Source organism: Alligator mississippiensis, chromosome 1, assembly GCF_030867095.1.
Source record: "Alligator mississippiensis isolate rAllMis1 chromosome 1, rAllMis1, whole genome shotgun sequence".
NCBI lineage: Eukaryota > Metazoa > Chordata > Crocodylia > Alligatoridae > Alligator > Alligator mississippiensis.
Genome location: NC_081824.1, coordinates 460,834,398 through 460,861,050, shown reverse-complemented (window position 1 = coordinate 460,861,050; position 26,653 = coordinate 460,834,398). Strand labels below are relative to the sequence as shown.

Sequence of the window (26,653 nt, the reverse complement as noted above, 5' to 3'; positions counted from 1 at the left end):
AATGGGTTCTTAGATGGGCATCAGAGGGACCCCAGCCCACCAACTGTCGATGCTGACTTGGTAAAGAGTCACTTGGATCGATTGGATGTGTTCAAGTCAGTAGGCCCCGATGAGCTGCATCTGAGAGTACTGAAGGAATTGGCCGGTGTCATAGCAGAACCACTGGCATGGCTGTTTGAGCACTCATGGTGCTTGGGTCAGGTCCTGGAGAACTGGAAAAGGGCCAACGTGGTCCTTATTTTCAAGAAGGGGAGGAAGAAGGATCCAAGTAATCATAGGCCAGTCAGTCTCACCTCCATCCTTGGAAAGGTCTTTGAAAAGATTATGAAGGATGATATTTATGGGAGTCCAGTGGGAAAAATAATACAGCAGGGAAACCAGCCTGGATTTGTAGTAGGTAGATCATGCTTGACCAATCTGGTTTCATTTTATGACAGGGTCACAAAATGTTTAAAGGCAGGAGTAGAGGTGGATGTTGATTTCTTGGACTTTAGCAAGGCCTTTGATACGGTATCTCATGCTAGTCTCATAAATAAATGAAGAGGCTGTGACACAGATGTTTACACAGTCCAATGGGTGGCAAATTGGCTTAGCGGTCACACCCAGAGAGTGGTAGTAGACGGGTCAGTATTGACCCGAAAGGATGTGGCTAGTGGGGTCCCGCAGGGTTCAGTCCTTGGACCTGTACTCTTCAATATCTTCATCAGTGACTTGGATGTGGGTGTGAAGTTTACTCTGTCCAAGTTTGCAGACAATACTGAATTGTGGGGTGAAGTACACACTCCGGAGGGTAAGGAACGATTGCAGGCAGACCTGGACAGGTTAGAAAAGTGGGCAGTACACAAGGTTGCAGTACAACAAGGACAAGTGCAGAGTGCTGCACCTAGGTTGCAAAAATATCCAGCACTCCTACTGGCTGGGAAGTGACCCTCTCAGCAGCGCAGAAGTGGAAAGGGATCTTAGAGTCAGAGTGGACTCCAAGATGAACAAGTCGTCAGTGTGACAAAATCATCAGAAAAACTAACCACATTTTATCATGTATCAGTAGATGCATGACAAATAGGTCCAAGGAGGTGATACTTCCACTCTATGCAGTATATTGGTCAGACTGCAGTTGGTGTACTGCATCCAGTTTTGGGCTCCATACTTCAAGAAGGATGTTGATAGACTTAAAAGGTCCAGAGGAGGGCCACTTGTATGGTTAGGGACTTACAGGACAAGCCTTATGAGAAGAGACTGAGGGACCTGGACCTCTTCAGCCTTCGCAAGAGAAGGCTGAGAGGTGATCTTGTGGCCACCTACAAATTCATTGGGGGATGCAGCAAGAGATCAGAGATGCTCTGTTCACCAGGGGGCCTCTTGGGGTAACAAGGAACAACGGTCACAAACTGACAGAGAGCAGATTTAGGCTAGATACCAGGAAAAACTTCTTCAAAGTAAGGGTGGCCAAAATTTGGCATGGGCTTCCAAGGGAGGTGGTGCTCTCCCTTACCTTGGGGGTCTTTAAGAGATGGCTGGATAAGCATCTGGCTGGGGTCATCTGACCCCAGTGCTCTTTCCTGCATAGGTGGGAGGTTGGACTTGATGATCTGTTGAGGTCTTCTCCGACCCTAGGATCTATGAATCTATGTATCTATGAAATAATTTTGAAAGCCACTAAGAAGGCAGGGTAGGGGACAGATATGGATCTAAGATCCAAGCAAAGGGTTAAAATGAAACAGGTGGCATTTCAAAGCCACATAGCGATTTATTACTGAAATAGAAACAGCAGCAGGATAGGCAGTGCAGGCTGACATTACATATTGTGTAAGGGTTGCATACGTGCATGTGTGTGTGCGTAGAATCTGCTTCACACGTCTGAAGGCTTGTCCTACTAATTAGCAAGGATTAGACTTGCCTGCAGTGTTGAGCCTTCTAGTAATGTCTCTGGTTATAAAGGCCTGTAACAGCTTTGAAAGAGTTTGATGGTATTATATTTTTACATTTCTAACGTGCTCAGTAATTTCCCCCCAAAATCCAAAATTATCTTTGCTAATTTTTCCTTGCAACAGAAAGCTTGTCCTTCCAGACCTACAAGGCTGATTTTGGACTTGTATATTTTGTTCTTTCCAAACATGTGCAGGTTTCACAGTTAAAGCTTGTCTATCTAGGGGAACTTCCGAATATTGTTGTCATGATCCTGTTTGCATACCTATAAAGAGATTCAACCCTTCAAGCCTTAATCCAGGACACACTGAAGGTCAATTGGAGGAGGGCACTTAGCCACCAGAAAGAAAACTGGTGGAAATGACAGGCATTCTGTGCTCAAACCAGCGCTGCTGGCTGCTTGCAAACCTCACGAGGTTTTGACAGCTGACCTTTTTCAGCTGTAACTCACTGTAGCCCCCTCCCCTCTGAATGTCCACAACTACTTTAAAAAACTTGTCTCCCCAGGTGCTTGTACCGCAGTGACATCACATCTTTTTTCTAAGGTGTTCAGAAATTGCATGTATCGCCTTATAGCACTCACTGAAAGATTCATTGTTCTGGAAACCAGAGTATACAACAGAAAGCTCCTAGATCCCGACTTCCTTTAAGCTCCGTTGATCTGTATTCATGCAAAAACAGCTGAGAAGATACCACGGTGAATGGCACAGATTCAGATTTTGCCTCCCATGGCTGAATAAATAAATTAACAAACATATAATTGTTTTAACACCTGCACTGCATTTATACCCCAAATATTTGCCAAACCCTTGGCAATCCCTTGCATCAAATGCCACATAACACAGGCAATAAGAAATCTCATTCCTTTTTTGAAATATTTTTGGTAATATTGTGCTGCCTGGAAAGGAGATCTGAAGTACTCTTTACTACAGGGGTTTGGGTTGTAGCCGTGTTGGTCTAAGGACATAGGCAGACAAGGTTCCTTGGGTGAATTTGATATCTTTTATTAATAAGATATCAAACTCTTTATTAATAAAAGATATCAAATTCACCCAAGGAACCTTGTCTTTACTACAGAGCATTTTTAGAATTGGTACAGCTTTGGCAGTAAGAGTGCAACTGATCTCACAATTAATGTGTCCCAATCTTAACATAGAGGTTCATTTCCAAGGCTTACAGAGGGGTTTGCACTTGGCAATTCATGCAGTATTGGAGGTATGAAGTGGACAGTTTCCATATACAAAACCCAGAAGCCACTCCACACAGGACAGAGAATAGCTTTTGGATGCAATGATTTTGGGTCAGTACTGCTCTTGAACAGCTTAAAACCAATGAACTGAAGAGGCAAGATGCTGAATCTCCATGTATACCTGGAGCTATCATGCATTCCAGAGTTTTAACCCTGAGTGTGGCATCCCTCTTTCACAGACTCTCTAATGTTTGGCTAGAGACATTTCTTCATTTCTATTTGACTGCTTTAAGTAAGAATTCAAAGCCTTCTTCATCTAGAAATCAGGCAGATGAGTCTATGAAGACAGGTTCTTTCACGTGCACTTTTCTTTTTTTTTGGACCTGGCAGCAATGAGACATCTGGCCACCCTAGAGCTACCTGAAAATTCAGTAATACAAGTGAGTTCTTAAGAAACAATGGATGTTTTCATGTTACCAGAAAAAATGAATGAATGCAGAGAATACAACAAATATAATCAGAAACATGGCTGAAAGGGAACGTTATCTTTGAAGGGCCAGGGACAAAGAATGATGATGAGGAGGAGGAGGTGTAAACCACCAAAATAAAAGAAGAAATCCAGAAGGCAATCACAATTCCTTATGTAAACATCTCTGTTTTTTGTCTACAGCTGTGAGCAATGCACTTCTACCATCTTTGACCTCCGATCTTCATACTCTCTTTGCTTCTTGCTGCATTTAATGTTACTGTCTACGGTCAATATTAATGTGACTCATGGCTTAATGCGGGGGCTAGATGGTGGCAAGAAACAGCAGTTCACTGCCTTTGGAGGATGGGAAATTTATAGAGGGTAGAAGCAGAGCTGGGAATCAAATAGGAGGATGTAAAGAAAGCATACAAACTTTCAGCCATAGCTTGAAATGCTATTTTATGGCACCCTCATAAGAAGACATTAAGAGACAGCAGGTAAAGCAGCCCTACGGAGCAATGCAACAACATAGTCAGGGAGACTTTAGAATGAGAGTGGAGGCCCTGGCATCCAGTGGATCCAAAAAGATCTTGTGGGAGTGGATCTACTCCTTCCACCTTAAAGTTTATAAATGCTACTCCCAATGCTAGTGTCCATAGGACACTATGGACACCCATTGCAACCTCCTACTTTCATCCAACTGCCACTGGTGAATGAATTAGATTTATTTGTAATAATTCTTATTTAAATTTATTTTACTCTATTCTAGTTTTTCCAATATATTTTGTCTATGAGGCAACTACTTGATTCTTTGCATAGTGCTTAAATCAATTATATTAATCCCAATTAAACTCTATGGCTATAGCATTTCAAGCTAAAAAATAAATATGCTTCTTATTCAGTGCAGAGCAGCACAACCATGACATCTTCAAGCAAGAAAAAAAATGAAGAAAAATGGCATCATTAGCTTTCTATCACAGCCAGGGAGTTGCTATGTTCACTTCTTTAGGATAATTAGGAGCTAGACCTTTTACATGCTACACAGATGCTTACCAAAATAACCCACTGTAATACAGTTGGCCTGAATTGTATAAACATTATTATAATATTCTTTCAAACTACAGATTTCTCATATAGGTCCCTGGACAATAAGGGGATTTTATCCTTAATGTACTCAGTAAATTAGATTCTAAGAGAATATGCACATTTCCCAAATCACTCTTTTTTTCCCCCCCACAGTACCTGATATAGTTATAGGCTACCTTTATAATTACTGTATGTTATTTGAACTAACAGTGCTCAGGACAAAGGAACCCTGGTCTCTGATTGGGTTCTTCAGGCATCACCACATCACATATGATAATGCAGCCTGTCTCCAATAGCAAAGATGAGAACAGTTATCTCTGTGGTGTTGACTACATGAGTTTATAAAACTAGGATTTAATTGAGGCTATTGCATTCTGGAAGAAAAGAACAGATTTAGCTATGTGGTTTGAGAGTGATAAATAGATACGGGGCTGAAAGGCATTAGACGAGGATGAGACTATTGCTCAGGCACCATGACACCTGCTGTGTGATATTAACTAGTTTAGGTTTAATGCAACCCTATTTTAGAAAATGTTGAACTCTTGGTTTCTAATTGCAAACAAACCAGCAAAGCAACCAGCCATAATGACAGCAAAGACTTTGGATGGTACTTCTGCTATATAAGAAGACAGAGGTTAATATTCCCCAAAGGCCCTGAGGGTTCATGTAGACTGTGTCCCTTCTCCCCCAGTGCAGAATCATAGGGCTGGAACAGAGCTCAGAGGTCATTTGTTCAACCTCATGCAAGAAGGAGGGGACTGTACTCCTCAATCTTCCCTGACCAGTGCTTATCCAACCTCTTCTTGGCTTATAAAACCTCCCACGAAGGAGCATCCACAGCTTCCCTGGGTAATCTGTTCCACTGCTTCACTGTTTTACCAGTAAGGAAGATCTTAGTGAGTGCGTCTACATGAGATGTTTACTGTGGAGTTGCCTAATCAGCTCCTGCAGTAAAGTATCACCATCTACACGTGTGGAGCTATTAGACTGGAGTAAACTAATTAACTCCACCATAGATTTCATAGGTTAATACTGCCCAATGCAAGTACAAACCTATGGCGGAGGTACTTAATCTGCTGCAACGTATGTGTAGATGGTGACTGGGGGTGGCTGGGGCACATGGGTGCTACAGCATGGGGCTGTCTGTTGGCTGGCCCCACACTGTAGCACCCTCTTGCTCCAGCCAGCCCCCCCGCAGCATGTTGAGCTCGGGCAGGGGGAGCAGCTCCGGACTTGCAGCTGCGGTCCCGGACCCATGTGCAAATGCTGCTCCCAGGAGCAATAAACTCCGGTGCAAACTGCAACAGAGTTTATTTAGCCATGTTACTTTTACGTGTAGATGTGCCTAGTGTTAACTAATCTAAATCTACATTACTGCAGTTTGAAGCCAGCAATTCACATTGTACCCTCTGCAGTAAGGAAGAGGAACCATTCTCTCTCTTCAGATATTTGAAGGCTGCTATCATGACCTCCCTGCAGCCCCCAATTCAATTACCATAATTGCCATATCTAGGGAAAGACCTGCAGGGGTGTCTAAAGAAAGTAAGCATTTCCTAAGCTTCCAAAGTGAGGCCAATCCTTTTGGTAAGATAGATTTGCCTATTTATTTTTTTAAAGTCACTTCCATGTTCCAATATTCTGCTGTATTCCAACAGTAAAGATTAAACAGCATTTTGGTTTAAGAAGTAACTGATCTGGTAATGGTATTCACAGACTCCCAAAGGGAAGCCCTGCAGGTACCAAACCTTGTTGGAGAATCATAGCTGATGTGCAGAGTGCTATAGGCCAAGACCTGCAAGGGTGAAAGAGTTATTTGATTCTACTGTGGACAAAAACCTGACAACTTTGAAGTACTCCAAGAGGACAGATTGGAGTCACAAGGGCAGCTGGACTAGTATTTATGGAATGACAGATCAGCTTTTAGGGAATAAGAGAGTCGATCAGCCCCTATCACCATTCAGGACTTGATCTCTCTGCAGCAGTGCCAAGCTTGAAAGAGACCACCAGGCACTTACCTTTGAGTGTTTTTTTTCCTCCTTCAGTTCTTTCTAATACCATTTCCCCTCATGCTGAGGGCATAATGACAAAATGTAGGATTTAGCCTTAATTGGATCTCTGCAATGGTATCACCTGAATTAGCTCCCCCATGAATAATTATCACTTCCTGGAGATTGACAAATTACTTCCCTCTATTTCATGATTGGCAAGATTTTTTTTTAATTTTATGAGCGCGAGGAAATAAATTAAGAATGAAAAGCCTAAAAAGCAAGGGTGCTATTGAAATATCAGACACTGAATCTGATATATTATTCACTCAGAGCAGTATACCTTTCAGTGCCAATAGGAACTGGTTAACAGCAAAAATGTTGTCAAGTGCCAAGTCAATCAATCCTTTGGTTGACTATGGCTACCAAGCTAGAACTACCATGGCAAAAACAGACCAATAATCACTATTACTACCTGGCTAAGAATTGCATGCATCTTATTTTTTTGCATTTCCCCATGTGACATTAGCCCACACTGACTGGCTTGTTTGCTTCATCCACCCGCTTCATCTTTCCCATTTAGATTATAAGCTCTTCGTGACAGGAGCTGCCACTAATACAATTTGGTCACTGATTAGAGCACTGAGATTCAGCCTAATTGTGACCTTTAGGTGCTATCACAATATATATATTCAATATGAAGTCAATAGAAATGCTCGCCCTACTTTTTTCAGTGTTGGGTGGACTATCAAATGGCAAGATATTTTCATCTTGAAAAATCACCACAATTCTTTCTGAACATGGAAGTCTAAGGCTCTCCAAAAACAGGATTAGTAACATGCAATGATCAAGAATTCATACTGAAACCACTGCATTATATGCTTATAAGCATAAAAGCTCACTTCAGGAAACACCTTTCAGTTAAATTCCTCAGTTCCCCAAAACAACACGGTAGAAAAACTGTTGATATGTATGACCAGGAAAATCACTCCAAACCTACCTGACATAGAGTGACCGCTTCTGATTAGTTCTCAGGGAGCCGGACCCAGAACTCATGCTGTGGTTCATCATCTGCTCACGCAGGTCATGGATTTTTGCCTCAAATCGAGCGTACTCTGAGGACAAACGTAAAAATAGGTATGTTAGTTGCCTTGGCCCAGGACATCATTAGAATTATTAAAGATGAATCCATATTAACTTAAAGAATCAAAGACATGATCTGAAAATCCTTCCTGGAGAATCCAAGCGTCTCGCCATCTTTCATTGCATCAGCGCTCCCAAATATTATAGTCCCATTTTACAAATGAGAAACTGAGGCACGAAGAAGCTAACATGATTTGGCAAAGACCTTGCCAGAAGTCTGCGATAGAAAAGGGAATACCCTACTTTTAGACTACTGTCTCTGTCAAAGACAGATTCTCAACAGGATGGATGCATGTTTGAAGGAATATGGTGCACAAACTTTTTCCTTGCAATGCACCTCTTCATTATGTAGTTACTATTATTCCCATTGTACAGATACACGGCCAAATTTTGTGAACTGAGACGCCTCAAGTAATAAATATTTATTTATGTGCCTAAATATGTGGTCTGACTGTCGCCACTGGCGCTGGGGGCTTACAAACTTCTACAGACACCAGGTTCTCAGCACCTTTGAAAATTGGGGCATTGTAATGAATACATCACATGTTTTAGTCAACGTTTACCATGCAGCAAAGCAGTAGCAGAATGCAGATCAATGGACCAAACTTTTTCAGCCTCTGCCTCCAGATCTCATGTTTCTCAGTTAAAACAAGCTTGTCTTTCTCACCCATTTACTAGCCACTGGTGTATTCTACTGCCTTTTTTGTGTGCAAGCAACTTGAGCACTTATGTCAGTCAGGCTGTGCTGTTCTGTCCAGATCGTAACTTAGCAGAACCTCTTCTCACATGAATCCCATTTTCTTCTAGCAGATTACTTGGCATTGTTTTTGATTTACCACTTGCTGCTCATATTGGCTCTGCTCCCAGAATGTGTAGATTGTGTAGCAACAACTTGTTGATTTTATTCAATACCCTTTAACTCTTCATAAAGGCTGGTAACATTTGATCTTTCCAAGTGCTAAGATTTGGGCTATGCTCCAGACAGAACTACCACAAGGTCTAATGGTATTCACTGATTTTTTTTTTTGTGGCTTTTCCCCACTATTTTCCAACTTCATCCAATTTTTGGAACCCTTTTCAGATTTCCTTATAGTGCTCATTGTCCCCTGCTGTCCTCTTGAAATGCCTGATAGCTGCTTTATTTGGTAGATGGCAATTGCTGCTTTCCAATCAAATGGAAAACTACTGCTATTTTATAAGGTTCTACTTTCTTCCCCTATACTCACAACTCCCACTAGCATCAGTGAATATTATGCATGTGTCAGTAGAAGGGAAAAGACATCCTCCTCTTCCATATAGGATACATTCCAGGTTTATGGTCTTGTTAAAATAAACAGTCCGTGTCTAACTGGTCCCTCTTTCCTTGAGTAATATTTACAAAGGCACACTATGACTTAAGAAGTTAAATCCCATTTTCAAAAGAAAGCCTAACTCTTTTTTGAAAACCAAAGGACTTAGCCTCTTGAATGCCCGTGTTGCTTTTGAAAACAAGATAGATTCCTAACGTGCCTGAGTCCTGCTGATACTTTTCAGCCAGAGTCCTAATCTAGGATTTGAGCATTTGTGCATGATTCCAATTTGTCTGCTAAACACATTAGTAAATGATGTTATTTTCTTCAAGGCTCAACTGAAAATATTCCTTTAACATGTTATTACTACTTCTATTGCATATGCTTGCTATGACTGGTTATGCACTCCTTGCTACACTAAAAACCTGACTGATGCTCAGGACTAGCACGTTTAAAACACCGTTAAAAACACAGAAACCTGCACACCTACTCCTTATTCTACATCTCTTCTGTGCATTAGGGAGAGCTATATAGCTTCAAGGATTGTTAGCTGGCACCACATGCACCAATGGTGATGTTAAACTCCATTGCAAAGTGTATTTCAGTATGCTTGGGTGCTTTGGAGATAAGAAATAGCTTTTACATCAGGGGAACTGCAGCGAGAGCTTTCCTTTTTAATAAGTAACACAGTCCCATGTAGACGCTGTATCTGAGGTGTGGGAGTAACTCCCAGATATAGACTCCAATCTGGAGAGTGAGAAACAAGGATCAAAAATAATCTGACTCTCTCTAGCACAGCGTCAAATTATCTGCAGTCTGCACACCAACACCGTTGATTTCAGATGGATGTGGAATGGTCAGAGCATGATTTCAGAGTCAGTTTCTGTAGAGTTTCAACTTTGCGTGACTTTTTGTCAAATTCTGGTGCTTTCGACCGTTTACCTGATTGCAAATTTATTCTGTATCTGTTTACGACTTTTCTGCCTGGAAGATACTTGTGAGATTTCATGTAGCATTGAAAGGTGCATAAAGCATGAACTAGAATGTCCGGAGATGAAACTACTTTTTATCGCTGAATTTAAAACCATTGAGACAATGGAAAAGGAGAATTTCAGCAGCCGTGTGTTTTTTTAATGAAAATAAAATAGGATTAAAATTATAGATACCTCTGAAACAAATCGAATACATGGGATCATATATTTAGGCAATATACTCTACTGAGTTCATTTGGGGTATAAACATAAACAACCTGGTAGCAATGTGGTGGGGCTACTTGTGGTGGGGTAGCTCCTATAAAATACCACAATGTTGCAATCTCCAGAGTAAGGTGAGCATAGGATGCCCCAAAAAACTTGCCCCCACTGCCTTGTGGGTACTCCTTGATTGGAGAAAGGCTAAGGGACAGAAATGGACCCTTGCTGAAGCATTAGGCAGTCAGCAGCAGTTCTTATCTGTTGCTTTCTGGAAGAAGCTACAACCATCGAGGCACTGAGCATCTGGACTCAGACTGGCCTTTGGATTCTGTCTCAGTGATCTAAAGAGGGGATGGTAGGCTTTGGGCAGCCTCTGCTCCTCCATACTCTTGCTTAGGCATGTGTCAAAGGTCTTGATGTGATGGCCTTAGGTAGCTGTACAAGTGGATTCATCAGACACGTGACTAGACCTCTTACAAATACACCATGATCTAGAAGACTGACGGTTGCCTACTACACTCTATTGACGCCTGAGCACTCAAATGCCTAAATTTGTCCTGACAAACCGTTAGACTCACAGTGTTGAGTGTACAAACGCAAAGGCCCTTCCAAAAACATGACTCAATTGGCTCAATTTTAGTGGTCCTAAAAGCCTGCAATATTGTGTCAATTGATTCTTATGTGTGACGGCTGGATACCACAGTGAGGGGCACATTACAAATGTGAAGAGGAGGAGAGATGATTCTGCATTCTGATCTACTAGCTCTGACCCCTACGCCCATCAGCAGTACGATGGATGTCAACGGCACACACTTTTCCTTAGGGCTCATCTGTGCATGGAATTATTTGGGAGCAGTACTCTCAAGTAGTTGCCTCTGCATACCTTTGGACATTAGGAAGAACTTTTGGACATTAGGAAGAACTTCTTCACAGTTCGAGTGGCCAAGGTCTGGAACGGGCTCCCAAGGGAGGTGGTGCTCTCCCCTACCCTGGGGGTCTTCAAGAGGAGGTTAGATGAGCATCTAGCTGGGGTCATCTAGACCCAGCACTCTTTCCTGCTTATGCAGGGGGTCGGACTCAATGATCTATTGAGGTGCCTTCCGACCCTAACATCTATGAATCTATGAATCTATGAACCTCCACCGTCACACGCAGAACACGTCCTCATTAATATCAAGTTTAGGATGGCAATGTTGAAAGCTAAAAAAAAAAATTGTGCCTCGTTCAAATCCAGCAATGAATCAAACAGTCAATTTTAAGGGAGGTGACAAAATTAAAACGTCAAAGTTGTGACAAACCGATAAAAAAACAACCATGTAAGGCTGATTCACTGTCTTCATGTTCCTTAAGGAAAGAGGAAAACAAAATCTTGTCATTGCTGGAAATTTGCCAGATTTTTATCTTCCAACATCCCAGTGAAAATGGGAGCGTGCCTCTTACTGCTGGATTCATTTAGCCCATCCCTGGTTTCAGTTCAGAGTTAACTGGCTGACATGCTATGCATTCAGGAAGCCACACAAAAGGATTTCATGGTTCCTTCTGGCCCTATGGTTGTGTCTACATCAGTGGCACTTGTTTTTCCCCAGACCGGATGGGCAATGCCCGGTCCATCCGCAGGCTAGATCCAACTGGTAGCCCTGATCTGGCTCCTGGGGCAGATGCGGTGTGACCCCAACCAGCTGCCCAGCGGAAGTGGGTCTGATGTAGCTGCATGGGAAGAAGGGGGCATGGCCCAGCCCCAACGTGGCTGCGTGGGGACAAGGGGGTGGTCTGGTCCTGATTCAGCCGTACAGGGAGAAGAGGGTGTGGCCCAGCCCCAACATGGCCATGCGGGAAGGGGGAATGGCCCAACACTGATTCAGTCATGCAACAGGGAGGGGACATGCCCCAGCCCCGGTTCAGTGACTTGGGGGGAAGGGAGCCTGGGGGGATGAGAGGGAACATGACCTAGCTTCAACCCACTGTGCAGGGCTTGGGAATTTGGCAGTGGGGGAGGGTGGAAGTATTAATGGCCAAAGCTCCCCTGCTGCAATATTTTCTGACCTATGGGGAGCCCTGCAGCCAGATGCCATGGCTTCACAGGCCACATTTGGCCTGAGAGCTAAAGGTCTACACTAGGGGTGGCCAACCTGCAGCTCCAGAGCCTCATGCAGCTATTCAGAAGTCTCCTTGAATCTTTGCACAAGCATACGGTGACCATTTGGAAGCTGGTCACCGTGTGCTTGTGCAAAGTTTCAAGAAGCTGCCTATTAACTTCTGAAGAGCTGCATGTGGCTCCAGAGCTGCAGGTTGGTCACCCCCGGTCAACACTGTGACAGGATCCTCCTGGGGAGTGCCCCAGTAAAGGCCACCAAGCCTGCCCTGCCTATGCTCCCTCTCAAAATGCCCTGCCTTCTGCCTAACGTGGCTAATTACCTCTCCTAAAATGGAGGTAATGCAACTGCCTCAGTGTGGCACTGGGTGTGTGCCAAAAAACTGGCATGAGCGTAGGCAGGCAACCCACACAAAGCAGGATGGGGCTCTCCCTCACATGGTTTTTCCATGGTGTAGGTATTCCCTATGAATCTGGGAATGCTGCTACTGGTAACCGACCATGCTGATAAGCAAGGAGACAACTCCTGTTGATGCACATCTCTTTGAGGAATCGCTTCAGCTGCAGTCTAAACTGTCTACAAACCTCAATGCAAACTGAGGCCAAATCCTACCCTTCTTCTTCATCTCAGATATTGGTTCCAGTGGTTCATTGCTCCACAAAGGATTTGCTCACCTAAGTATTCAGGTCCTGCAGTGATTCTGTTCCTCCTGCCTCATTCCCTGGTACTTGAGAAATCCTGAACAGACCAGCCAGCACTGAAACCTTGGACATGTGCAGCAGCTAGCTTTCAAAAGTGAGTTTTACTGCTTTGACTTTACCCAGAACTTTACATATTCAAAACACTGTGCAGAGGGTATCTAAGTAAGCCTCAAGCCAAGCCCTTGAAAAGATTTAGTGCTATCCTTATTTTAAACATTGAAAAAAGGATGCTCAGGACCAGATCAAAAAATCATATAGATGTGTAAAATGCAGCTTGGTGGCATCTAGGCCCCTGTATCCTTGAGTGTGATCCATGAACCCCCAACCTAAGCACTTAGGTGCTTAAATTGATACCAGAAAAGCTCCTTTGGATACACCTAAATGGGTGCAAGAGAATACCATAGAAAGATACATGTGCTAAATCTGCACATCTCCACTCAAGAACTAGAAGCAACGTAGCTGCCTCAGCACAGTGTGGCAGCAAGCCTTATTATCCTAGCCTACACAGCTCTTAGTTGTGGACCTGATGCATTCAGAGCTAGTTTGGAGTATCTGCACAGTGATATCTGGTGACTAAAGTTCTCCTGCTATAATAACTTTAGGGTGGTGCCTACAAGAATCTAGGCCAGTTTACCTTATAGCTGTTTTGTATGCTGATATAAATTGCACCAGGATCTGAAGCAGATGGATGCATAGCTTATCCCAGGTAGTTGCTCATAGTAGATGGCTAGCCATTGGAAGGGGCACATATAATAGCCCACTTGTCTTGAGCAAACTGCTATCCTGGGATAAGCTGCCATTACAAAGCACACATACTGTGACACATGGTATAATTTAGACTAATGTAGTGCTACCCCTGACTTTTCCTCAAGGTAATTCTACATTGGGCTCATGTAACTTACTCTGATGGTATTATGCCCCTTTTATATTGCAGTGTAAAATTTGATAACACCAGTGTAAAAGTGTCATGGGTTCATGTCCCATATCCAGGAAAGGTGCAAGTTCAGGAACAAGCTTCTATTTGGGGTTTCTTACTGGCTACCTTAAGGTTTCCTCCTTTCCTGGCTCATTGTCCCAGCAGTTGTGAAGTCCACGTGTTGTCCAGGGATCTTACGCAGCTAGCTCAAGTTTACAAATTTCACTTTGAAAGCTAAAAATTGTAGGTGCCTCAAAGTCAGAAGTGGTGATACTCAGCAAAGGGCTTTCCCTTATGGATCTTGGCTCAAGTAATCTGGCACAAGCCAACCAACAAGAGTACTCAACCCTCAAATCTTCTATTTAGTTTTGTAAGCACTGACTTTCCAGTGTTGATGATTTTGCTGTCACTGTCCCTAACACATGGGTGATAGATATTTTCAGGTTTGCCCCAAGTATTGTGCATTCTCTTATGTCAATAAATACAAAGAGCAATTTGAATCACCCGAACAGGGGGGCGAGCATGTGGCACATGGAGCCTCTGTGATGGTAGATGGGAGAGGCAGCAGGAAGAACAGCAGCAGATAGGGGAAAGCACAAAATACAGAACAAGAAGGGGATCAGAGTAGCACTTGGGGAGAGTGTGGGGCTTGCGGCACACTGGCCAAAAATGGTGGCCCCCACTGCATAAAGCCAAACTCTCTGGCCCGCCATTTTGGATGTTCTTCAAGCTTTTCAAAACTAGGCTGAATACAATGAGGAGTCTAACAATGGCCACCTGAAAGGATCCATATCTGAAAACTGTGTTCCAGGTCATCTATTGGATTTCCAGCTGGAGTCCATTATAAAGGCAGGAAAAGTTTAATTTAAAATACTGAAGCTGTTGTATAGGTATAAATTTAGAGAGTAACACCTGTTAACAAACAAGCCAGTATTATGAAGCCCTGCAAAGAGGAGAGAGTTACAGAGTTTTCATACAATTAAAACATAATAATTTTCACCCTTCATCTTATATGACAGATTGCAGAGTAGACCAAATATAGTCATAAGGGGAAAAAAAAAAATCTAAAAATCAACTCCTGAAATTAGATTATGATGGAAATACTGACACATAATACATCAGTGAAAATGACACCACTGAAACGCATGAATGCTGGCAGACCCAGTCTATATTAGTTTGAATTTATGTAGTGTTGACATCATTAGAGAGATCCTAATTCTTTCCATCAGCAGGTATCAAAATTCGCTCTCCAACATAATACAGGATCATCATGGGTTGCTTCTACATGATAAACACTTTCATAAGTGCTGCTATTACACTTTTGAAATATTGTATCTGCAACTCACCTCAGTGAATGGTGAGGAAGAGATTGCTAAAAGCACAGGTAAGTGGGTGGATAGTGGGGAAGGCTTATGTATTTTTTGGGCTCCAAAAGAAGAGGGAGAAAACCTGTGTAAAATCCCAACAGTCCACTTCTCAACCATTAAAATGTACTGGTTGAAAAAAGGCACTCAAAGCATTAGGCAATGCCATCGGTTCAGATCAAAACAAGCTGGCGTAATAAAGAGGTAGCTACTAATGGAAATCCTTCTCCAGTGTCAGTCTGCCACAGCTTTTATGGAGCTAGGCAGATGATACCAGCTGAAGGTGTCTCCCAACATGTTTTCGGAGGATGCAAATGAGATACTTCATGAGTCTTTCCTGCCCAGGGCAGGGGGTCGGTCTTGATGACCTACTGAGGTCCCTTCTGACCCTAACATCTATGAATCTATGAAAGAGTCAAGGATTGATCTGAATGCTGTTGACCACTGAGAGGGCAAAAAGCACTGCACTAGTATAATAATAATGAATTACTATTATTTAGTTCTCCCATTTTCTCCCCTTGCTCTTTGCAGGTATGTTTGCTGAACAGGTTGACTTATTCTATATATTGTTGAGTTACTGTTGAGTTATTGTTGAGTCAGCTATATACTGAGATGAGATTTTTTTTTTTTAATGAATGCTGTTACTTCTAATAAGTGTAAAGAAGCTCTCCTCCCTTCCAGAGTCTTCTGTCCACTCCTTACTACCCTGCTTTCCTTGCCCCCTTGGGAAGGCTACTCTAGTGGTTACCATACTCCCTGGGACTCTGGAGGCCAGGGTCCAGATAAGTCACTTAGGGCCAGATCCAAATGGACCATGTAGGCACCTCCATATGCATCACAACACTTAAAATGTAGGAACCTGGCCCCAGAAGAGTGATCCAAATCAACAGGATTAGGCACCAGTGAGCAGGTGAACAGGAAGATGTAGGCACCTACCAACATAAAGACACAGTCCTTGGGGCAGAGCAGGAAGGCACCTACAACCAGTCAAGAAGAAATGATAGGCATATGGGGGCATCTGACTCTCCCCACAGCTTAAGTGCCATTGTCATCTTGGAAGCTAGACTGCCTAGAGGGGAGGTGCCGATGGGGACCAGCATGTCCGGGATGTCCAACTCACAGTAACAGGAGTTCTTTTTAACATAGAGTGCCTTATGCGCTACATGGGGTGGGGTTGGTGCCCACCTTTGATTCACTAGCCCATGCTTACTTGCCCAGGAAGTGGGAGAACTGGGTTCTCAGACCTCCTCAGCCTGAAGAGACATAAACTCACATCTCCCACCTCTCAGGAGAATGCTCTAAGTACCAAATTATACAGTAGATGAAGGGGCACTCCTGCAGGCTTCCTCCTGCAGTTTGGCCCCTCAAGAGCGTAAGCTTCATGATGTCAAAAGAAGAACTAATATAAGGCAGTGTGACTGTAGTGCAGCAAGGAGGACATGCTGCTGGGGAAAGAAAGTCCTGGCTTTGGTCCCTGCTGCCAGGGTTACTTCTGTATTTAAGAAGTCCCCAAGGTGACCATGAATCTACAGCTCTTAAGAAGAGCAGAAGTCAGGACCCTTTACTCACACCAGAGGAATGTCCTTAGCACTGAGCTACAGAGTCATGCTCCTTCTTGCTTTCTCCCAGAAATCTGTGTATTTACACTATATATCCTCTTCACTATAATATAACTAAACAAAGAGCTTTATAAAATGAGATGCGACAAGTTAACACTTTCCTTTGGGCCTGGGCAAAGCTTAAGTTGTAATAAGCTTTAGACTGGTGTGATAATGTAGTAGAAAGATAATGCAAACCCCTAAATTCTATGTAATCTGATGAAGAAATACCCCCTAAAAGAAGTAGAGGCAAAGGTATCAGAGTAAGTTACAGTGATTTAGGTATTGGCCACATATATCCTGGAAAACGTTTTGCTAAAGGCAAGCAGATGCAAATCAAAGCATTTACCTGATCCCCCCCTACCAAGTTGTGTAGCGCTTCCTGCGTGAGCAACACCAGGGTAGCTATACATGCGATCATTCCTGATCACGATGTAATTTATATTGGTATAAAACCCCAGGATTATGAATTTGTCTGCCCAAGCCCATTTGGTATACATATATCACTTACACACTAAGCTTTCTTATTCAACACTATGCCCTGAGCAAAATGTTTGCCAAGAACATATTTATTATATCTGTTGAGATGCAAAAACTTTCTATGATCTGAGGTTGTAAAATATATAGTGAATTGTAAAGATCTTCACTGATTGTTAATCTTTGATGAATGAATTCTCTAATGAGCCTGCTAGCTCAAATACAAAACATTTACAGTGGGGGAAATAATCCCACATTTTCCCACTGTTGGGTTCTTACACTTTCCTGCAATATCTGGTGGCGGAAACAAACCAAACTAAACCAAACAGACCTTTGGAAAAGACGAATTTCAGGTCTGATCGAGAAGGGCAACCCCTCTATTCCAGATCATCCTGAAACGTCGATCAGACTTCACAGCATCTAAATCCAAAGTCTATACATTCACAACTTCTAGTGCTTCCAACAGAATAATGTTTACATCTACAAAGGCAACTTATTATTTACGGTATTTGTATTACAGTATCATCTAAGGGCCTCAGTCAAGACTGGAGCTCTATTGTATAAGGCACTATACAAAATATATTGTCCAAATTTATGCTGCTACTTCTTATTGCTCACATGACTCTCTTTTTTACTGAGATTCCCCAGGTTTCCAGAAGCAAAGGAAATGAAAAACACTGATCTTGATATTGCTGGAGGGAAGATGCCTCTACATGTTATTAGCTCTTCAGATTTTGAATATATGTATCCATTAGTGCTGTGAAGACATACACGTTTCAGGTACCATGAGACAATAATTCTCCCCTTTTCAAAGCTGTGAAACATTTCGAGAGCTCTCTGCTTTGTCTTCCTTTGAAACTTCAGCCAGCTAAATCCGCTGGTGTCTTGGCTTTTTAACACATTCTCCTCCTTAAAACTACTGTCTTGCTTTATCCTCATACAGATATTTACAGCTTTCCCTGTCTTATAATTAAACTTCCACCCTAGTGTATTTGCTCTAAAGCTGGGCCTCAGTGCCCAAATGTCACTGCCAACTTTAATTTTATTTTCTTTGTTACTGAAGGTAATACTTCCTCCATCTGTCACTTCAGGAGATTGAGGGTTCATATCAGGTTGGCTGTGAATATAAATACACCTGAAAATATGTTTCTCTCAAAATATATTCAGGAAACTAACACTGTGTCCTATTCATAGTTTCAATGAATATCAATCAAATCTGAAGTGGTTTCGGGAAGATACGGTACAGTATAGAAACTCTGCACTGGATAAAGACACGCACTAAAATAAATCAAGTCATCAGTACTAAGGTCTTTAAGTTCCTTTGAGGTATTATTCAACCTATCCCCTATCCTTCCCAACTGTGGCTGACCCTGTACCTGAATAAGTAGGAATGTCCTCCAAATCCCGCCTGTTTCTTGAACTGACTTAGGAGCCGTGGATGAGAACCTGAAAAGAGGTATTAGGAACTATTTTCCCCTCACCAGATTTTCTTCTATTCTTGGATATTTTAGCAGTCTTCACTTGGACTTGTGCACATTAAAACAAAACACAACTCCTTGTGGAGGCCATCCAGGGTTCCTGTTAAGCATTTGTCTCAGACCGTCTGCCAGGTACACATGCCCAACAGGAGTCAAGGCAAGTACTGATAGGAGGAGTCGGGCATGAAACACAAGGCACATATGGTGTCTTGCAGGAACACAGTTTGAAATACTGAAAAAAATTGGGCACGTGTTCTTCCCTTCCCCAGACAGCTGACTTTCCCAGCCAGCATTTACTCAGCAGAGCAGCACATACCTCATTAACCTTGATAGCTTTATAAGGGTTATAGTTTCACACAGGGCAGGATGGTTTAAAAATCCCTCCAGTGTTTTAGGCCCCAGCTGACCTTTTTTCAGTGCAAATAAGCTTCTTCAATAAATATGCATGCTACTTTATGCCCCTGTTTTGTTCAGGGTACTGGTAGAGAATCTTCTTCTTAGCCAATTTATTTGCTGCTTGGAACTCCCTGTCCAAAGCCACTGCCACAGGACAACTATTATTTATGATTATTTTATCTCTATATTGGTCTTTTCCAAGACCAAGTAATTCTGTTTCTTGGGGAGCTGAGCCTGTAATATAGATTAATGATGAAGTGGCATTAGCTTTGCTATAGCTCCAAAAACTGAGCGCTGGCATCAGCAGAAAATGTGGAGGTTGGCAGCTTTGGAGATATCCAAAGTAATGTGATGATTTCATCAACAGTGGGTGCATCTACACGAGACACTTAAAGTGAAGTAGGCTAATTCTACCGCACATTAGCCCGCATGGCAAAAACCATGCTCATTGCTAATGCATATGTATTAGTAGTATTAGTCTCCCGCGCATTAAGCTACACACAAAAAGTGTGCAATCACACTAAAGTTCAGAATGGCAGTTTACTGCACATTTATACAAGTACTAAATTTAATGCGTAGTAGGCACTGAGCATTAATGAATGTGTAGACGCTCCCAGTGTCACCATTCAAGTGTACAGGAAACTACTTTTCTCCTTGTGCTCATATATCGAACAAGTTCAGGCAAGAGAACAAATGGACTTTTTAGCCTGTCCACACCCAATACCAATGTAAAACGCATATCTAATTCTGTGAACTATCCCAAAGAAAGGATGACTGGAGAAAGGCAATGGAAATTATTAATAACTGCACAGGAATCCTCAATGGACTTCTTTATAAACGGCTAGGAAAACTGTGGAGTCTCCTAAAGTGAAAGTTTTCAGGAAGAGGTTGGATAGGCATCTGTTTGCAATGGTGTAGGAGCAGTGCAGGATGTGCAGATAAGATGGCCGCTGAGATTCCTTCCACGTTTATGATTCTATGAACACCGCAGTGTTGTTTTCTAAGAAATATTCTTTACAAAAAATGTTACAAACCAGCAAAGAACTGGAGAAAACCAGTGCCAAATCAAGAGAACTGGCCCCCACCTCATGCCAGCTTTTCATTTGTACCGTGTGAAAATCTGGTAGGCTCAGAGCGTGCACAAATTTAAAATGGAGCTCTTGCAAGAGATCCAGGACAAAAAAAATTCCTTCAAAAAAAGAGAGGGGGATGGGAACTGGACACGATTCCATTAATTCTGTAAACCAACATGAAAGCTGGAGCCTGCAGTAAAAATTTAAATCTCTTTAAGAAGACTCAGCTAAAGCAGAAAATGAAATAGCAGCAAGATCTACCAATGCTACCTGATATAATTATACACATAATGGGAGAGCCTTGCAGGCTAATAGAAGTAGAGAGATCAAAAGGTACATTAGAAGTTTGCACAGAGCTTTGCAAAACTATAATGCAAATAAACATGGTTGTATCTAGCTAGGCTGACCTATTTTGCTAACAGCATCTTGCTTACATTGAACAGCTCAATAAATGAATAGCTTTCTCCCTGACTTTGCAACTAGACTTGCTTAGTAAAAAGCTCTTTCCTTTTTCCGTTTGCTCTATGCAGCTAAGGGAACATGTATACTATGTCAGACTATGCTAGCAAGTCTCTGTGAAAACATGGCCTGCTGTGGGTGTATCCAGGATTTTGGAAAAGGAGGTGCAGAAGGAGTGACTTGTACTGCAGGGGTGGTTGCACCTCAGCTCCTAGACTCCCTCCCATGCACCAGGGCAGGCAGATTGCACCATGGGAGCAGCACCTGGGGACTTTTTTTGTTCCTCAAACAGCTAAGACTCTTCCTCCCTTTCCCCTCCATGCTCAGCAGCACATTCCCTCCCCTTCTCCCCACACCCGCTGTTGCTCCAGAGCCGCTTCTGACCCACTGCAGCCAAGCTGCCTTTAAGCCAAGAGCCAGATTTGACTAGACACAGAAGTGGCAATGAATGGGTTCCCTTCCCCTGCACCTGAATGCTACCTGGCAAGCAACACCTGGGGGGACTGGGCAATGAAGAGGAACTGCCCACTACAGCAGCTCCATACACAGCCCAGTTTCTGCAGCTCTGGAGCTCCCCCAGATACCAAAAAAAAAAGTCTTGGAGCCATTTTTTGCCATGTGCAGCCAATGACACTCCCAGCCCTTCTGCCTTGACTGTATTCTGGAGACGCCCCTCTAACCAGGGTGATATGACATTTCTACAGCATGTAGTATGTGGGGAATGGAGCAGGTGGGAGGAACGTATTCCCACAGCAGCTTTCCCCACCCCTACCTCACCCCAGCTTGGTCCAACGCAGTGTAGACATGCCCTGGGATTCTCTATCTTGTGTAGATATTTTAGCAGGCACATCTTGTAATGAATTACAAAACAGTAAGCAAGGTTTGAACAAATCCTGGGCCCAGCACTCCTAATAAAACCAGCCAGGCTCAGCAAAAGTCCAAAATGCCCCCAACAAAAAGATGTAAAAATGAAGAAGTAAGAGGTAAAAATGGTCCCACATATATCCTGACCAGAACAAAAAGGCCTTATGTCCAGTATTGAAGGCAGCCACAGCATTGTGCCATTCTGCTTTGGCTTCCTGTGTACCAGGGATCTCCATGACTCACTCAAGTCTTAAAGAGACTGAATTTAGGGATGTTACAAGTTTGGCAAATTTGACTAAAATAAATGCATACAGTTAGGTCAAGAGACACCACATTCCCTTGTACTTACCTAAACCTACCATACAGAATACTCTATATCTTCTACGGCTGTGTAATGCAGTTGGCCAATTATTAAAGGCTACAGCTTCACAGTGATTACTAACCTGAATTTGGGATTGTGTAAAATGAGAATGATAATAACTATTAATCTAAACCAAAGAAATTATTTTTGGTTGATTCATAATATTTATGAGCCACTAGCATTCTGCTCTCTCTTTTTATGGCACCACTGGATAAAGACTCACCTTTAAGACCAAAGGATCAGAAAGGGATTCTTGGGTCATTGAAATGAGTCCCCGTTTTCATAGGCAACTGCACCGCATAATCCCATTCATACACTGATCAAACTCCATTTTAAAGGCTCTTAGTTTCTGTCCCCATTTCTCCCATTGGGAAGCTGTTTCAGAAACTTCACTCTTCTGATTGTCTGAACATTTAATTTTTTATCTAAAAGAATTTGTGGCTGGTTTAAATCCATTTGTTCTTTGGCTTCCCTGGGCATGACCAGATGAGCATGCATGGGTTTCCAGCCTGGGCAGGTTTTCTGACACCATGAGATTCCAGTGTCAAAAATACCTGTGCCAGAAAAAAGTGGTGCAGCGCACCTGGCTGCAATGTGCACCACCGAAACTGGAGCCTGGCCAGGCAAAGTCACACTCTGGCTGCTGGCCAGGATCCACATGCCCAGATCACTGCTGCTGTTGGCACCTCAGGACCCTAGGTAAAGCTGCTGGGACCAGCCCAGGTACTGGATCCGGCCTCCCCTACCCCTTGTGGTGGCACAACTTGTGGTGGCACAAATATGTTTCATTGCTAGTTGCCCCCAGGGAACAGACATTCCCACATGTACAGACTAGCACCCTAGGTGCTTCCTCACACTCAGGGGCATGCATTTGCTGTGACACAAATAGCAGACACACAAATTTGTGCCACTGCTTTTTGCTGCTATGCATGCCCCTGCACATGGGATTTGCAGCCAGCAGCCAGAGCGTCTCCCTGGAGGACCCAGCCTCCAGTTGCTCTGGAGCATATGCCATGCTACTTTTTTTGGTGGAAGCTTTTTTTTGATACTGGGAGTTCCCAGTATCACATCTGCAGTGTGGCAAACACTTGGATGTGTGCCATGTGCAGTTTGCAGCACTGCAAACCGCACTTGTGCACTTGTCTGGACGTGGCCCCTGGTGTTTAAAGAGAAAAATAGTTATGGATGGTAAACATAGCCTCTAACATTTCCTTTGCTTGTTTAAACAAACTAGCTCTTTTAATCTCCTCTTATAAGGCTAGACTCTCTGCAACTGCTTTAATTCATCTCTCTTGAACATGTGTGACCAGAGCTGCACACAGTATTCTCACTGAGGTCTCATCAATGCCTTGTTCAATGGCATTATTTCTTCCTCATATCTGCTAGAAATGCATCTTGCTATAGGCTAGGACTGTGCTTGCATTTTCCACAGCCACCTCTCATTCATACAGACATCCTATGATAGAGCAATCTATCCAGCTCTTTTTGATCTACCTCATTTCCAACAGATGAAACCTTGGTTTACGATTCTTGTTAGCCATCCCTAACATGACCTCAAACCTTGTCCAATTGATTTTACTCCATTTCCTTTATAACAGTCCTCAAAGTCAGCCAATACTTCTGGTACAATCCTCCTGTCCTCTGTATTGCCAATGCCTTCCAACTTCAGGTCATCAACACATTTCATTAGCAGAGTCCTACTTCTTGTGCCAAGGTCATTAATGAAGCTATTAGATAAGATCAGTCCAAGAACTGATTGTTGAGGATCTCCAATATTACTTTTTCTTGTTTAACTGCTCCATGTTTAGTGTAATTGGTTGCGTCTCCTTTAGGCAGTTCTCTACTCATTTGACAATTGTTGTACTAGTTCCCATTTTATTCTAAGCCTCCCCTCTTAGTAAGGTCAGATGCATGGGTCTGTAGTTGCCATGATCACATTCCCTTCCCCACCCCTGGACTCCCAGCCCCTCTTAATAAGTAGTGGTATTATTCCAGAGTTATCAAGTATTACTTCTGATTTGATAGATTTATTAAGACCCTGCTACGGGATCTGGAGGTTCATGTGTCAGTTTTCACTACTCTGGGATGGAGCAATCCAGTCCCTTTTACTTGACTGCATTTGATAACAGCGGTGATCATTTCCATTGTCATACACTCACTCCCATTAGCCATCCTGCCTCTCCTAAGGTTTTCTACATCACCTGTATCATTTCATAGTCTTTCTACATAACTACATCTGGATAGGCAAACATGCTTTCAAAATGTGCACCAATTCTTTGAGAATGAGCATGTTTACCAAAACTAAACTTATTTAGGGATCCTGCCTGCAGTTTTCCTGCACCCAAAATCTATTGGTTTTGACAGGAGATTTGAATGTGCAAGGTGTGTAACTCAAGGGAAAAAAAATCCAGGAAGAACTGAATGCTAAGCTGTTGACATCTGGGATATGCCCGCAGTGCAGGTGAACTGCATAACTGACAGGATTTAAAGATTTAGAGAAGATGGAAGTGCTGACAGCTTCCCACCTGATGCACAGACTTAATTTATACTGTCAGGGTTTTGACAAGTATCATAGTACAAGACTGACAATCTCACAACCTTTCCCTGAGGACCAACACTTCATCCTCTGGGGTAAGAGGATGCTTTGTTTTCAGTGCATGGCAGTTTATTATTGTACTTTGCTATTTTTAAGAGAAAACATGCATGAAAAAGTTTGGAGATAAAAGGCACCTGATTCCTTTCACAGAGCCAGTGTAACTGTCTCAACTCCACTCCACAGCTGACTTACACCAGCCTAACAAGAAAACCAGAAAGCTTCTAAGCCTGTTTTATTAGCCCAATAACCTTTCAGACTATACTTAATCTGTGCACTGGCTTAGCCACCTGGCTCTCATTAACAATCATGAGAACTAAGTGGATGAAACCATATACTCTAGATGAAGCTCTCTCTATCTTTTGACATTATACTCTGATCTGAGATCCTATGGGGGCAAAATCGTTGTGTTATCTGCAAGTTTGGGGATGTGTCTGACTAACAATTTCTCTGTTCCTAAACTCTGTAGGATTTGCCTGTGGCTTTCCACGTAAGACATAGTTTGACCTGCCCACAAAAGGTCCAGAAGTCGATGGGAGAACGGCAGAATGAACAGTTACAGGATTGGGTCCTTATTCTAGTCCCTCTAAGCCAAACAGTTGCCATGACAGACCATCTCTTTAATCTGCATTTGTTATAAGACCCACTGTGGGATACTATATTTGGGGTCTAGCTGCAAAGGAACATGCATAAGGAATTAAAGAATTCACTACTGGATGGCTGGCATGGATGAGAAGGTCCAGCAGAGACTGATGAGGTCCATGGGGAGGTGAATCTTATGGGTAGGTCAGAGCACTAACATCAGCTGGGCTCTGGTCTACTTGCAGGGAGAGGGAGTACCATCAGAAAAATTATGAAAAGGCACCACAGAAACTTCATCTTACCTGGCCCATGACATGCATAGCAGTAGACTCACAAGGGTTTGGGGTCTCCTAAACAGCAGATCTATAAATCTGCTTCCTGCGTGAGAATCTGTGGTGTAGTGAGGTTCTCCTGTCATCCTAATTCCTACATCTGCCCTGTGCTTGGTTTCACCTAGCTCTGTTTTGCAAGCCCCTTCTACAGTGGCTCTTCTTTTTTAGGGCCTATGACAAATGCGGGAGCACTCTTTCATACTTTGTTAATTCTGTTTATTTGCCAGGTCTTGGCAGAGTTATTCCTACAGGACTATCTTTAATTAAATGCTTCTCAGCAGGGAACCATTTGCAAAAGTCCAGGCTGGAAAGAGGAAAATGGTACACTCTAGCTTCCTCTTAAGAGTGATAAAGGACACTGCCAGACCTATTAGTTTTAATCGATCCTAGCTAATACCAGAATCCCCAGAAAGCCTTCAAAGTTGGTTTGATATAGGGGGCCAAAACTCATCAATGCTTCAAGAAACTTTTTGGATATCAAAGCACATCTTAAACCCTCCAAATTACAGTCACATAGGGCTACAACATTGGAGGTGGGGATTGGTGGGGGGGAGAGAAGGGCTGTGACTGAGTCACAATGCAGGAAGAGACCTGAGATTTATAGCAGGTGCCCTCTGACGGATGATGCCAGCCTAGTAACCATGACAGCATACGATGTGACAAACTTATTAACATCCAGAATATATGAATCAAACCAGAACATAATGAGCAAAGTGAAGAGGAGGAACAATCAGAAAAGCACAGCATGAAACGAGGAGGGCTCTACCCATGACACAGCCATCCAAGCCTTTTGGGAAAGCATGGAACTGACAGTCTTTAATTTGTAGTTTGGAAGTCTCATTAGGCTTCTGTGACCCACATGCTGTAAAATGGGTTAATATCACTTACAGAAATGCACAAAAATATTGTTATGGCAATTAACTGAATTCCCTAGGACCTAATGGAGTGTTCCTGGCCTGAAGCAGGTCAATGTGAAAATTAATTTCCACTAATCCACACAAGACCAGAAAAAAACAGACCTGATCTGATTGGAGTGGCATCATCCACCTGCATAACAGTAACTCCCCATTGCCTTGCACATTGCTC

The 26,653-nt window shown here is 42.9% G+C and overlaps 1 protein-coding gene across 10 annotated transcripts in view; it reads right to left on the bottom strand.

The window, feature by feature from the left end:
- The window catches only part of DLG2 (discs large MAGUK scaffold protein 2), a 1,595,452-nt gene that overhangs the window by 137,297 nt on the left and 1,431,502 nt on the right, over nt 1-26,653 (bottom strand). For all 10 annotated transcript variants that reach the window (XM_059722034.1, XM_059721995.1, XM_059721996.1 and 7 more), the window contains one exon: nt 7,656-7,770. In XM_059722034.1, coding sequence (XP_059578017.1) covers nt 7,656-7,770 — 115 coding nt within the window. The remainder of the gene's footprint in view (nt 1-7,655; nt 7,771-26,653) is intronic.